This window comes from Pocillopora verrucosa, chromosome 10, assembly GCF_036669915.1.
Source record: "Pocillopora verrucosa isolate sample1 chromosome 10, ASM3666991v2, whole genome shotgun sequence".
In the NCBI taxonomy this organism is placed as follows: Eukaryota; Metazoa; Cnidaria; class Anthozoa; order Scleractinia; family Pocilloporidae; genus Pocillopora; species Pocillopora verrucosa.
Genome location: NC_089321.1, coordinates 7,348,987 through 7,362,662, shown reverse-complemented (window position 1 = coordinate 7,362,662; position 13,676 = coordinate 7,348,987). Strand labels below are relative to the sequence as shown.

At 38.6% G+C, this 13,676-nt stretch overlaps 2 protein-coding genes across 2 annotated transcripts in view; both read right to left on the bottom strand.

The window, feature by feature from the left end:
- LOC131793433 (TNF receptor-associated factor 4) overlaps positions 1 to 8,191 on the bottom strand; it is a 9,435-nt gene extending 1,244 nt beyond the window's left edge. Inside the window, exons 1-7 of the mRNA XM_059110849.2 lie at positions 7,884 to 8,191; positions 7,515 to 7,569; positions 6,629 to 6,733; positions 4,422 to 4,586; positions 3,559 to 3,636; positions 2,825 to 2,899; positions 283 to 1,895 (exon numbers count right to left, since the gene is read on the bottom strand). Of these exons, the coding sequence (XP_058966832.1) occupies positions 1,314 to 1,895; positions 2,825 to 2,899; positions 3,559 to 3,636; positions 4,422 to 4,586; positions 6,629 to 6,733; positions 7,515 to 7,569; positions 7,884 to 8,053 (1,230 nt within the window). The 5' untranslated portion in view covers positions 8,054 to 8,191 and the 3' untranslated portion in view covers positions 283 to 1,313. The remainder of the gene's footprint in view (positions 1 to 282; positions 1,896 to 2,824; positions 2,900 to 3,558; positions 3,637 to 4,421; positions 4,587 to 6,628; positions 6,734 to 7,514; positions 7,570 to 7,883) is intronic.
- Positions 8,192 to 8,244: 53 nt separating this feature from the next.
- Positions 8,245 to 13,533, bottom strand: LOC131793437 (uncharacterized). The gene is made up of 6 exons (XM_059110854.2): positions 12,974 to 13,533; positions 11,736 to 12,018; positions 10,782 to 10,942; positions 10,056 to 10,296; positions 9,644 to 9,717; positions 8,245 to 9,250 (listed from the first exon to the last, which is right to left on the bottom strand). Exons 1-6 carry the CDS (start codon positions 13,529 to 13,531, stop codon positions 9,032 to 9,034), a joined length of 1,536 nt encoding a protein of 511 aa, XP_058966837.2. The 5' UTR covers positions 13,532 to 13,533; the 3' UTR covers positions 8,245 to 9,031.
- Between the last annotated feature and the right edge of the window lie 143 nt (positions 13,534 to 13,676).

The window sequence follows — 13,676 nt, the reverse complement described above, 5'->3', positions numbered from 1 at the left end:
CAAAACATAGCACAAGTCATGATAAAATTATTTAACTAATCTTCAGCTATCCTGCAAAACCGCAAAATTGAACGATTGTTTTCGCGGAAAGTTCGACTTAACTTGTGGTAAGCTAGGTCAAAACGCACTTTTTGCGTACTAGGTTTTTAATTTGAACCTAATAAATTAACATGGCGTCTGAGCGCCAACGAGACAAAACATGCTGAACATATACGTATAAGATAGATGCTTAGATTCGTTATTTTCATCAGAGATAACTTGAAGATGTTAAAAAATCCTTACCCAAGCTCCAGTGACCGAGAACAGCGTTACTGCCCAAATATAAGTTGATAAAACAGCCATATACATGTATCTGCGGCCATTCGCTTCACATCGTAAAACAAACGCAGAAAAACTTGAAAAAATAAATGTGCATAGTAATTATTTGGACACGTAGCGTCACGCTTCATGTATTAACACCCTCCGGGGAAATGGACCGTTCGTTTGATTACAGCTTATTTTTTCTGTCATCATTAGTAACGTTTCCAGAAATTCAGCCCAAATCAACGAAATAAGTATTGTATTTTTCAATTTTAAAGCATTGCTTATAAACAATAAGTGGAATATCTTTGGTTGAAGTGATAACGATCTTCTCCAATACCACAAAAAGTTAGCAGACCATGTAATTGTATTCTAAAAAATTAGTTTCTGAAGTAAGCCGGCACGGCTCAACTCCTTATCACTACATGCAATCTCTAATGTTAAATGTAGAATTCCTACATGAATGCCGACAGTTTCCCCACCGGACCGGCAATAACACCACTATTTCTTTCTTGCTCTCTTTATTTATTTTTCACAAACGTTGGATTTATGGAGTAGTTAACCTGAAGCTCGTCGGCGCCGCAATAGTGAGCTTTTTCATCCAGGGTGATCGTCTCATAAGCAAATTTGTTTTGATTTCGTCGGAATTTGTTTTCATTAATTTCAGTAGCTTTACCACATTACAGAGAAATATGCATGTTATTAGTAATTTTCACTGACAAGTATTTTGTTGAACAGGATCCGCCCCCATTTGTCCTTCCTTACACTCGCTTTCTGTAAAACATCATTTACGTAAAAGCCTCGCTGGCCCAAATCAACTCTGCGAGGTGTATTGAGAACGGGTGGGTGAACTTGAACTCTAAGTTGAGGAACGTGTTACAACACTTTTTCCAAGATTGTACTTTTTCAGTTTATATGTAATCTTGCCAATTGTGGCTACACAGTGAAAAAAGAGCAAGGATTAATTAGGATTAAGTTACGTTAACCCCAAGTTTTTACCTAAATTAAACAAGTTAAGTAGTTGCTTTTGATGGCTCAACAACTGCTTTGATAAAGATAGCATCGTCCTTGATAAACTCGCCAGACTCAAGCATTTCGTGTGGTACAAAACACGGATTACCAATGCCGAGGTTTTCTTTCATAGTAGGTCGATTAAACACAACTTTAATGTTAGGTAGTGATCGATTCGGGCTGAGCTGATGTGTACGATGCGCTTTCTGCTCGCCTTGATCGATGAGATAAAAAGTTATCTTCTGCTTAAAGGGCCACTCAAGTAACGCATCATAATCTCCCTTCATTATGATAATGTACAATGATAAATGCGTTGATTTGCCGCGATCACGGCCTTGGAGATAGGCTTTTAATCTCAGTTTGTATCCGTATTGGCATGAGTAAAATGGTGGGCTGAAGATAGCCAGGTCTTCAGGTGAAGCAACAGCCTGTTCGTACTTTTGTTTATAATTGCTGATTTTCCAGATGAAGACGCCGTTTGTACAAGTACTTCGGCTCTCATTTTCACGAATTTTAAGAAGAGCTAAGCTCAGATGTGTGTGAACCGCAGTCTTAGAATGGTCTTCAAGAATGTCGCGTTTTCCCTGAAAGAACGGACAGATAAACAATAAGTTGATTAAGAAAGGTCAAGTTAAAATGATAAACTAATAACTAAGACCAAATCACATGAGAAATAATAAAATTTTCACCGATTTATCAATAATTTCTACGCTGATGGTTGTAGAAGCCCCTCAAGGCACATTACCAAAAGCAGTAAGAAGAACGGAATTGTTCAATATCTGATCGGGCCAGGGGTAAACCAGTTGGCTCTTTGCGTAACGCACAGGAGGAGCTGAACTTGAGAAAATCGTGCAAAGAATTGGGTCGCAGAGTAGCGCTGATTTTGACCTGGGACATTTAGATTTCAAATTTAGTGCCGTAAACCGCTCGACCGCGCCCCTTCCCCTAGTAGGTTGTGATCATACTCTGGTCTTCACCTTCACCCATCGTCTTGATAGCCTCAGGAGCCCAAGTAATGGGCTCTTGGTAAGCCTGCAAGCAGGTAGTTATTATAAGTGCTTCGGGTCTAGTGTTTCTTCGCCCGCAGGAACTGAGTATGGAGCCTTGAGGAACGTGAGCCGACGATAGGTTTGAGTAAGGTGTCTAAAACTGATTATTAGTGCCAGACCGGCTCCGGCAAACCTCCCCCCGACTCGTCTCCAATCTTCTCGCGGGCGAAGAAACGCGCTTCCTGCAGCTGCAGCACCAATAATGAGGGGTTACTTGCAGGCTATCGTCTTAGCGCCAAGTACATAGAGTATAAGGCCAGATTTTTCAGTCTAGCTCAGGATTGATGGTTTTGTTTAAGTTTGCGTAGGAGAAATGTGCCTCTTCAAGTTGGATTCTACAATACTTCTCGACGTCTGCCGCACACGTTACTGAATGCAGCTAATTTACTATTACATAACACGTTACTGAATGTCAAAAAAAAAAAAACAAAAGAAACAAAACCATACTACCAAAGAACACCAACCTTAAATACGCAACCAATGTCTTGATAAGGACATGGATGGATTGCCAGCGGACACTCAGTCAAATGAAAAGACATCTATAGGATATAAAAGAGGCGACAAGTCAAACTTCAGATAATTCTTTTCCACGGCGATGGTTACTAAAGTCACTGTTTCGTTCCACCTAGGAATTCAAGGACGCTGTCCCTTGAATAAACGCTAACCAAAAAACGACATAACTTATTTACCCCATGACATAAAAAGTGTTGATGATTTATGGAACTCCTCAGTAGAGCTAGAGCCTATGTTTCGATCTTCGCACGATTAATTAAACGTTGAAATACACCCTCTCCTCCCCCCTTCCTCCTTCCCTTCCCCCTCCCTCAAAGGACTGAGCCAAAACTCAACTTTCAGACCCAGCCCTCCCCTTTCCCCTTCCTCAACGATTGTTATACAGGCTAAACATTAGTCGTTCGGACTTGTCGGGCCAATCCCAGCTTCGGATTGGGGAGACGAATTTGACATCCACACACAATTTTCTGTACTGTTTTCTGCCCATAACCAGGTGAATAGCTTCATGGTCTCCCTGACGAACAATTCTGAATTAGCATGTAGATTGAATACTCTGGAAAGAGATGTATAATTCCTTAAGGTCCTCCACAGAATTCCATATTTCAGAAACTAGATGGTCTCAAACTAATTATGAAAATTATTCCATTCATTCATCTTGCCTTCCACAATATTTGCTGCAACTCACTTCCTCTCGAGGAATCTCTTTAGTTCCACACTTGTTGACGCACTCCAAAGGGATTCGCTTGCATACTTTCATGTGAATCTATTATTTTCCGGAAATAGAAAGTAAGAGAGAAAAATGACGTTTTCTAAACAACTTTTCTCTCTGTTTCTACTAGCTTGTTCCAGGCTCTGATTGCGTCCAAGAAGACGATGAAAAAGCAGGTGAAAGAAAAGCAAAGCCAGTGAGGGAAGAAGATCTACTTTGCTTCTTCCTCAAATGCTCAGCTTATTTCCCACAACCCTTTTCGCAATCGTCTCTTCCCACTGAAAGCCTGCCACAGGTTGGTTTTAGAACTTTACATTAGCAATGCTCCGAAATCAGTTCGGGTCTCAAATGAAAAAAATTCCTCGATTCTTCGTTTTACATCGTGATCAAGCAACACAACATTCTTTCAGTGTTTTTTAAGTGTGCCTAGGCTCAAAGTCACGCCCTAACAGTTTCGTGCTGTAAAACCCCTTTCCACCATTTATGAAACTATAATGAAAGAGCCACTGTCTAGCAAATGTCTTGCTAAGGAAGCGACCTCACCCAAGCTGTGAACCTCTCATATTCCAAAGTGAATTACATGACTCTTAAAATTGGACAAATCTGGCTCAAAACAGGAGCCAAAGCGACTATACAGGAGGAAGAAAATTAGTGAGTAGTTTTTGTAAAACCAGACAAGGAAATGATGCCAAGTGGCAAGCACATCTCCATCAGTAGAGCTCAGGCTATATTGTCTGCGCAAACCCTACTATTGTTGATACAGGTTTCGAGTTCATGGCACGCGTAGAATGGCGCATGCGTGTGAACGTTTCAACAAAAAAGCGACAAGTCATACCTACCTTACTATCCTTGTAGGTATACATCTCTGAACAAAACTGGCACGACACCACCCTCCAACGGCACTTTGACACCAGATGATACTGAAGCGTTCGGCGAGGCATGAGTTCATTACATTCCACGTTTGTACAATGGACATCTTCGTACGCACAGTTTTTCATGTGCTCCTGCAAGAAAATATTCACGGAATTCTATTTATTCTAAATTCGGTCGGTTGGTCAGGTACGTTGGCCGGGCATTTGGTGAGTCAGTGGGTCAGTAGAGCTGATTGAAATCGTATGTAAATTGCAAATGACGCAAAGTTTGAAAACTTAGGCCAAGACTTCTCAGATACCAGCTGGACGCTGTTACCAACAGAGCAAAGCTTAATTAGTAGTTTGTCGTTGCTGCTGCTGCTGTTTCCTGTGCAGAAAGCTGATCGCAATAAGTGAAAAAACAAATCCTATTTCAAATAAGAATCATGAAACATAAATTGATCCGCACAATAAACAGATCTAAAATCAGTCATCAAAGGCCTTGGAGGAAGCAAGGTTTAAAAACAGTTTTGGTTTGTCTTTCCAGAAAATTACGACGGACATTTTGTTAATCTGACAACGAAATTTTCAGCTAAATTAAGGCTCCATCGTTCAAATTAAAAATTGTTCGGACAAGAAATTACAGTTATTTTAAAACTAACGTTTAAATAAAAAAAAAATCAGATATGTTTTGTCTGGGATTTAGAATTTGTTAACATGAATTAAAAAAGGTAAAGTGCTTGAAGGGGATCGGACTTACCAATATTTGCTCGTGGTGCAAATGAAGCATTGTTAAAGGAGCTTTTACAAGGACTGGCCAGTTACTCGAAAATACTATCAATCGACAGTCAACGAAAAAGAAGATTCAGCTGTCGGTAACAAAGAGTACTGAAGCACGAAAAGATGTTGGCATTACAAAACGACCTCATGCTTTAAAGCCTGAGAAATATTCTTTGAGTGATGAAAGTGTTTACGGTGTCAGATCTCTCGGTACTGCTCAGAGACATATGTTGTGCGATAAATTGCGCAAATTTCAAATGATGACGATTAATGTGAGAATACTCGCAATAAACTGAAAAGCAGAGAGAAACACATGCCTTTTCATTTACTGATACTTAAAATAAAAACTCCACGCTGAAATCACGAGGCTCGATTTTAAACACGCGTCCGATATAAAATATTTACTGTGTGACGCCTTTCATGAAGCAGAACATATAAGGATAATTCGAAGACTACACCAAATGTGTTAATACTCTGACCAGATGGTCGTACCATTCATGAGCCGATATATCAAAACACCCAATCTAAACCACAATTTAAACAAAGGAAATCGTGTGGAGAAATTGCAATACCTGAGCTCGTTTTTGGAGTAGTTCTTGAGCTTATTTATTGTTGAGATGACTCGTATATGGAGAAGTATGAGAACTCTTTTGTTATAAATTCATTTTCTGTCGTGTTTGCTTTGCACTGAAAAATGATAATTAGTAAAAAGGACGACCGATTCTTGGAAGAGACATGTCAAATGAAAATTACACTTTCCAAAGAGTAAACAGTGTTTCCTTTAGATGTAATCTACTGCATAGGTAAATTCGTAGTTGGGTGGGATATTCATATTGCCAAATTTTACCAGAAAGAGAGAAAGATAAATTTCATCCGATGTTACAGTCATCCTAGGATTAAAATAATAATTACATTTCTAAATGAAAACAATAAACCGCTCGCATTAAAATAGTACATCTTTAGAAATAATGTTTTCCGACGCCGGAAAACATCTCATAATAATTAAATCCCCGCCATCTAATCCTGCTCAAAGAAAGGCAATTTGTAGCATCGCTTTTTTTTATTTCTTTCGAACAGCAAGATGAAACAATTAAAAAAGAGGAAAGTTGACATCTGTAAAAGGAAGCACTCAAATGCTGAGACACGTGATCTGGAAACAGAGACATGCAGCTGGGTTGATGAGAGCTGGTTGAAGAACTGAAAATTTATATTCGCATGCGATTGTGTAACAAATAATCTATCGCCATACTTCAAAGTCTTCGTGGAAATACTTTCTCTCAAAGTCAACGATGCAAATGTAGCTTATGGGGAAATTAGGCTGTTCGATAGTGAGAAGGTTCAAATAGTCAATAACAACAATAAAACAAGACAAAAACAAAGCAAGCGAAGATATTTTAAATGTTCTCTAATCTTACCTCAACATAAATAAGATCTCCAGTCCAATCACATTTTCTTTTCCAATTAGCACATTTCACGCCGAGTGATAAAACGGCTCGCTTTGCTGCCTTATCGACAAAGATCTGACAAGAAAGAAAGAAAAAAAGGGTAAAATAGTCGTCGATGTCTCCGATGTGAGCTAAAATTATTTCATACAAGCAAATGTAATAGCCGGTGTTCTTTCTGTTTGCACAAGAGAAATGAATTATAGCAAGGGAATGGCCTTCCTTCAAACCACAAATAAGACTTTGACCCGCATTTTACAAAGACTTTATGACTCAGTATGTAACAAAAACACTTCTAGTACAATCAAGCGCTTGTCGCGTCCGTTTTTGTCAACGCTTTCGCTGTTGTCAATAGCAAATGGCATTGAAATGTTTTTGTACGACGAGTACACGGGGACACTTGCGATAATGGTTTCAAGAATTTAAAAGGATAATGAGACGCAAACAGCCTTTTGCCTTTTTAACATTGCAGCTATAAAACTCAAGTACTTATATACAACTCTCGTTAACTTTACTTGAATTTGGAACAACAAGTCGAAATATATGCATTGTCTATTCTGACTCTGAATTTTAATTTGCGGTTTGCATATTTGACGGCTATGTCTGCGCGACAATGGTATCGACCACTAGTCATTACAAGGCGCTCGCCGAAAACGTCAAAGAGAAAATAAGCGATTAAACAACTACTTCTTGGGTAAATTCTTAACAAACGCAAATTTCGATATTTCATTTGAATGGAAAAGATGTACATAATTATTATGAACGCAACCACAGCGATATTTACAACGAAACCACATGGTAACGAAGTAAGTGAACACAATATACAAATTTACGAAAATACAAAAGTTATTTAAATTACCTTGGAAGATGAAATTGGTTTTCTATCCAGAGGGCATAAACATGGGCTTCCTTGCCTGCAGTTTTATCAATGGGGAAAAAATTATTCTGATACTCTAGGCCCTCGAATTCACTAGAACGCAACACACAAGGTTTTTACTTTTTTCGGACAACGACCAAACAAATGAAATTTTATCATCATAGACAGAAATTTCTATGCCATCGTTAGAAATTCAGGAAAAAGTAGAATCAGTATCCCTCGAACCGAAACGATTGAAAATAACTGATGATATCAAACCAGCCTCCAGTCACTTTAAATATCATTTTCTTCAAGTTTCCTTCGTGCACCTATCAACCGCGGCAGAGGATTTTCTGAAAAACGGCAGCTCACCTTCGTTTTAACTCTTGTAGACATGATTGACAAAATCGATGGCCACAATCCTCGATTTGAACTGGATCGCGAAATGCTAGCTGACAAATAGGACATTCGTATTCTTCAGGAACCGGTATCAGAAATTCTGCTTCGTAACCTCCGGTTTCTCTATCGACCATGTCCGCCATGTTTAAAACACAGTTACATCTTATTTCCAAGCTGTAAAAGTTTCATTTTTCTTTTACCGTTTTTTTTCCTCCCTGAATGCGGTACCGAGCAACAACACCGGACGCAAAATTTAGTCGGGCATAAAATTGATCCAGCGTTTAAATGAATGGCATAAATAATAATGAGCTCGCGTCTGACTGTTATTTTTTATTATAAAAATACATCTGCCTCGATACAGGCCTGGTTTGCCAAGAAACACAGAACGTCAACAATAAAATAACACGACATTTCTAGTCCATTATCAACACTGTCATGTTTATCTTGACATTATATCAGGTCATATTAAAGTAAATATTCAAATTGCTCGGAATTGAAATTGAAAATTGAAGATATTTTCGTCGCACGTAATATTTTGACGCACAAAAATACGAAAACAAAAAAAATCAGATTATATTGGACGTATTCTGGGAACTAAGACACGACATTCTGTTTCACAAGTGATTGGTGTCGAATAGAAGACTTTTCTCGAAAAAGCAAAAAGTTAATCAGCCTTGATCTGCAAACAAACTCCCTCTCCACTGAAATATATATAAAGATGGGCAGAGAATATAAATTCTTAGACACTTTCTCCAAGGCCTCGGAAATGTTATGAAATTTTTTTGAAGCCAAGATAAAAGGCATGTTATGTTCACCATGGAGACGGAATATCCACATAAATTTTTTTACCGTGTATAAATCATAATTAAATAAAAAACACAGACTTAAAAACAGATTAGTGCAACTAATATAATAAATATTGAGCGATCGGAACCTAACTCTTGGCAAGTGAGAAAGTTTTTCTCAGAAGAAATATATGCAACAGATTTCTTGCAAGCGCAGGGCGAAGCAGAAATCATAGTTTAATGACGATCGGAATCAGTGAACGGTAAAATGCTTCAGTACTGAGCGAGTACATGTGGAAAGAGAGACTGTAACCTATCACGGCGCGGTATCATTTCTTAGTCGATGTTTCCGAAAAATAACGCTAAAATGTTCAGTAACTGGCAGCTCTGGGGGCAGATAACAACCACTTGGTTTCCTTGGTAAATCTCTTGAAGTCCCAGGCTTTTCAGGAAATTTCTTGTCCTTGAGGGATTTTTCCATAATTCCGACAAAGGCTTTTCGCATGGGTCTAGGCTTTTCCATGGCGAGCATATGCAGCCCATCTGCGTGTAAAACTAAAACACAAAACAAACAGAATTGAAAGAAAGTTATTTTTTCAGTTGACTGATATTACAACTATTTCCATACACACCCCTTTTTCCGTATGCGGCTTCGTAGATTATAAAAACGGGTTTCCTTTTGGCAAAGCAATGTAAAATTATTTTAAGGTGGTTGTCTCTGTATAAAAATACATATTGTCAAAACTCATTTTCACATAAAAAAGATGCCTGAGACTGAAAGTCTGAAAACTGAAAGCTTCCGTTAAATACAAAAAAAACTTTTGACTAGACAACGCTACACTGACTGAATCGATGGCGCCAGAGTATTAGAAGTTGTAAATTATCGAAAGCTTTGTAAACTGTATATCTGATTATTTTTGGTGAGGTCTTGGGATGAAAATCACGTACCAGTTCTTGTAGAGAGACTACTTCTGTAGCAAGAAGCTGGGAAACGCATTTTCCCTGCTCTTCTGTTACAACACCTAGGTGAGAGTTAAAATCAGTTTTACTTCAAAGTGCGGAGGGCAGTTTCAAACTGTTTTAAAAAAAACATCTTCCTCAATTCTGTGGCCAGAAAGAAATTAGCAATAATTCAAAGGGCTACTGTTCTGTAGCCTATTTCAAAAGTTAGGACGATTTTTAACTCGGGCCCGCGCCTGTTAGAATGTAATCGCAAAGTTTTTTCTCCGTTGAATTTACCTTAAGCGCGGAGACCTTGGCAAACCTGAGTCAGTGGCCGCTAACCTTAATCAATTTAGCCCTTCACTTAATACTGCCACTGCTACACATTATGAGTGGCCGAAGCTGTTCTAAGACATACCTTTCACAAGCACTGTGAGAAGAGCTTCCAAAATTCCCAAATACTCTTGGCAATTTTCTGGTTGAAATACTACTTGTTCTTCATATCTCTCACCATCATCAGCCTCCTGAGAGGAAGTCAAGATAATACCAGCCCCTCTCAGAAATGAGGCTAGGATAAATGGACTGGACATCAAACATGGAGGGGGATTGGAAATCACAAAGGACAGATCAACCAGTTGGATGTTACCTTCCTCCTCTGTCTGCAAAGAAATGCATAAGACAAAATTCAGTTCAAAAAAGTCTGTCCACAACTTAAGCTGCCTTGTTCTCTCCACATTAAATAACCCAAACACCTTTTTGCATGAGTTATTTACCTCACAAATTATGTATTCACCACAAAAAGATAAAGTATTAAGCCAGCATAATAAGCCAGCATATTGACTGTCACAAAAAAACAACGTCACTGACAGCTGATTTGACCAATCCATTTCAAGGAGTAAATCCATTCACAAGAGAAAAGAACTTTTTAAATGACTATGCTGATGATGACCCAAGCCCAGGCTTTAATTTTGAGACATTGCTGACTGTTGTTAGCTTCTCCACGACTAGTGCACATTACCTCATAGTTAAAAGTTTAAGAGCCTGCTCAATAAACACTGAAAGTCAGTGAGACCCAATCTTACCCACCTATCCCAGCACCTGTTCTACAAGCTATACTACACACAATATTATAATAAATGATTACCTGAAATTTCTTCATGGTTTCAAGCAAAAACTCCAGTGCCACCTGTCTATCATCTATTGCAGGAAAACTAAACAGCTTTCTCAGTGCAGGCTGCCAGAAATGTTTGGTTCTCATGCCTTGTACTTGGGATGTCAACCAGTTAACAAACTCAAAATCAAGTTCTAAAGTATCACATGAAAGTGTATGAGTTTTTTAGTTATATGTTCCCTGTTTCAATAATGTAAAGTTTCCCAGAATAATCTCACAGTATGACTGTAAAATGTAAACAGAAATTAGCACTACAAACCAAATGATTCATTAAAACCAGTGACTTTAAAAGTAAATTAAATGATTACCAAATGCTGTCACTGGTTTTTATGCTCAGTATTCAGTACCAGGTGTTCACTGGCTATAAAGTTTTCTGTATTGCAGTTTATGATATCCCGCAAGGTCCTAAGAATGTTATAATCTACTTGCACTGTGTCCAGTGCAGCAAATCTTAAGCTCACATACAGGTCTTTAGAAGTTCTGCCAGATCTGACAGCAGTCAGTCAACATCCTATAAGGATGGACAGTTGAAAAAAATCGTCAGTGAGGCAAAAGACCTAATTGTAGATGGTGAAACAAGATACTGTGTATATCATACAGGAAAGATCAGCTCAGTGAAACATCACATCTTGTAACAGCATACAAACTAAGGTAGATGTATCCTCAATTAAGTGGAACACATATCCCAGCTAATTGATCATATTAGCCAGGAGGAAAGAGCTAAGAGGGCACTTTTTCACTGTTTATAGATTATGTTGCTCACTATTTGCAGCTTTTCCAAATTGTATCAAACACAAACAGATAAACAGCTCAGTCTCATGAGTAATTGTGTAGACGCAATTTAGGGCCGTAGAATGCCTGCATGAGAACCTGATTTACATTTGGCTGCCCTTCATCTTTGAGAATGTAAGCAATGAACGAGTTTACCTTGAGCAAAAAACGTTTTTCCTTCCCAATCTGTCCTAAAACAGTTTGTTGAGGTAAGTTTGACATCATACATGGGTATACCAAGTATCCCACCACAGGTCAGTGGGATGCGGCAGACACTTAATGCTCTTGGACCTCTCACATCCAGAGAAATACAACATCTATCCAAAGACTTGGTGCAAAGTCTGATTTGGTTTTCTAGTAATGATTTATCATTACCAAGCCACAAATTTGATCTGTATTCTACAGCTGGATAGTAATGGAGTCTTTCAGAGTCACATACCTACAAACAAAGTGAAAAATTCTGTTGAAATGAAGAACGGTTATGGTAGTATTTATGTTAATTTGGGTTACACACTGATTACATAATGGTAGGGTAGGCAACCATACATTTACAAATTTTACACCAGTCTAATTTTTTGTTTGTATGTTGTTTAAAATGTGTTAGTAGTCTCTTAACATTAAATAATAACAAAGAACCAAAAAATATCTTGCCTTTTAGGAAATCTTGAACAGAGACCTCCAAACAAAGCATATTTAGAAAGAGTTGCTTTGTTTTGTTTGTCCAAGGGGAAAATTTTCCTATCATGAGGGTGTTCTTAATAAATGCATGTACAAAATGATTAAAAAACACAAAGGGTGCATCCAGAAGGCTGTAATTGTGAAGAACAACTCCCTTGAAAAACTTGTTGGCCGACAATTTTAAGTAAACTTGTTGGCCCATAGGTATCCGAGAATATTGTCAATTGGTAATTATAACCTGTCAGCCGAAGGTTGGTCAACTGTCAGCCAACCAGGTTTTTCAAGGAGCTGTTCTTCACAATTACCATGAAGATTCCAAACTTCATATCCTTTCCTTTTCACGAAATATTTCATTTCAGATTACATTCTGCACCCTGCTGAACCGATTGCAATCATCCTCTCCTTTAAAAAAAAAAAACCCTTGGGAGCCAGTTTAATTTAACACCCACCATTTGCCTCGGGCACATGTAGGTCCACTCAAGTTTGCTCGTGGTTTGAATCCCTCTGACTATTATTAAGGGCAACACTGTATGTAACAACACCTCGGGCACATGTAGGTCCACAGGATTGGATATTTTTCATTATTTATCTTAAGGTTAGGAGAGTATACAGAGCCCCCTAGGAAAGACCACCAACATATGGAGCTAATAATTCGGAAGATATCATATGAGAAAATATTAGCTGGAAAATCACTGTAAGTCAATGGCTATCCCCACCTTACAAATTACGTATATGTGTGTTTTCCCCGCAAGCTGCGAACACTCTTGATCAATTCTCGACTTGTTCACTCTCGCAGTAAGCTTAACAGGGTCCACGTACTCAATCTGCGTTGTCCCTAAATCGATCCAGCCAAAAATCTTTCCCTCTGGACGGCCAACAAAGTCATTAATAAAAAGTTCACTCACACGGCGCGAAAATGGTTGCTTTAGCGCAGTTAAATATCTGTTTACTTCTTTCTTTGAGCTACTGTGCATATGAGGCTTCAAAACATGCAATAAGTCACTCGTCTCTTCCGCCAAGATTCCCCCATTCTTACGTAAACTTCCAACGTATTCGAAAGTATCACAACCATTTTTGACGAACACTGACAAAAGTTCGAAAATCTCTTTCTTTGCTGTCCACGGAACCGCATAGAACTCTCCATACCCCGGAAATAGGTGCGAGACAATGTTCCCCAAAGCGTTTCTTTCGTAAAGTTCCCTCGACTTATCGTTCATACCTTCACCTCGCAGGTAAAATTTGCCTTTGTTTACACGGTGCTCATCGCCTGCCATGTTGTTACCAGGTTTATCGCGGGATTGCGTGACAGGTGATGTGACATCATTGCATCCTTGAAGAGGGATGACGAAAGGGTGAAGGGAAATGGGGCTTGAAAGAAAGCTGAATAAAATTTCTTGAAACTAAGCACTTTGTTTTTTA

Bases quoted from the DNA above. Each gene is read 5' to 3' on its own strand.
- LOC131793437 (XM_059110854.2), bottom strand. From the start codon at position 13,531: ATGGCAGGCGATGAGCACCGTGTAAACAAAGGCAAATTTTACCTGCGA. The intron at 12,019-12,973 runs GTGGGGATAGCC...CTTTGTTTGTAG, and splicing joins ACATATACGTAATTTGTAAG to GTATGTGACTCTGAAAGACT. The intron at 10,943-11,735 runs GTAAACTCGTTC...GTGATACTTTAG, and splicing joins AAAAACGTTTTTTGCTCAAG to AACTTGATTTTGAGTTTGTT.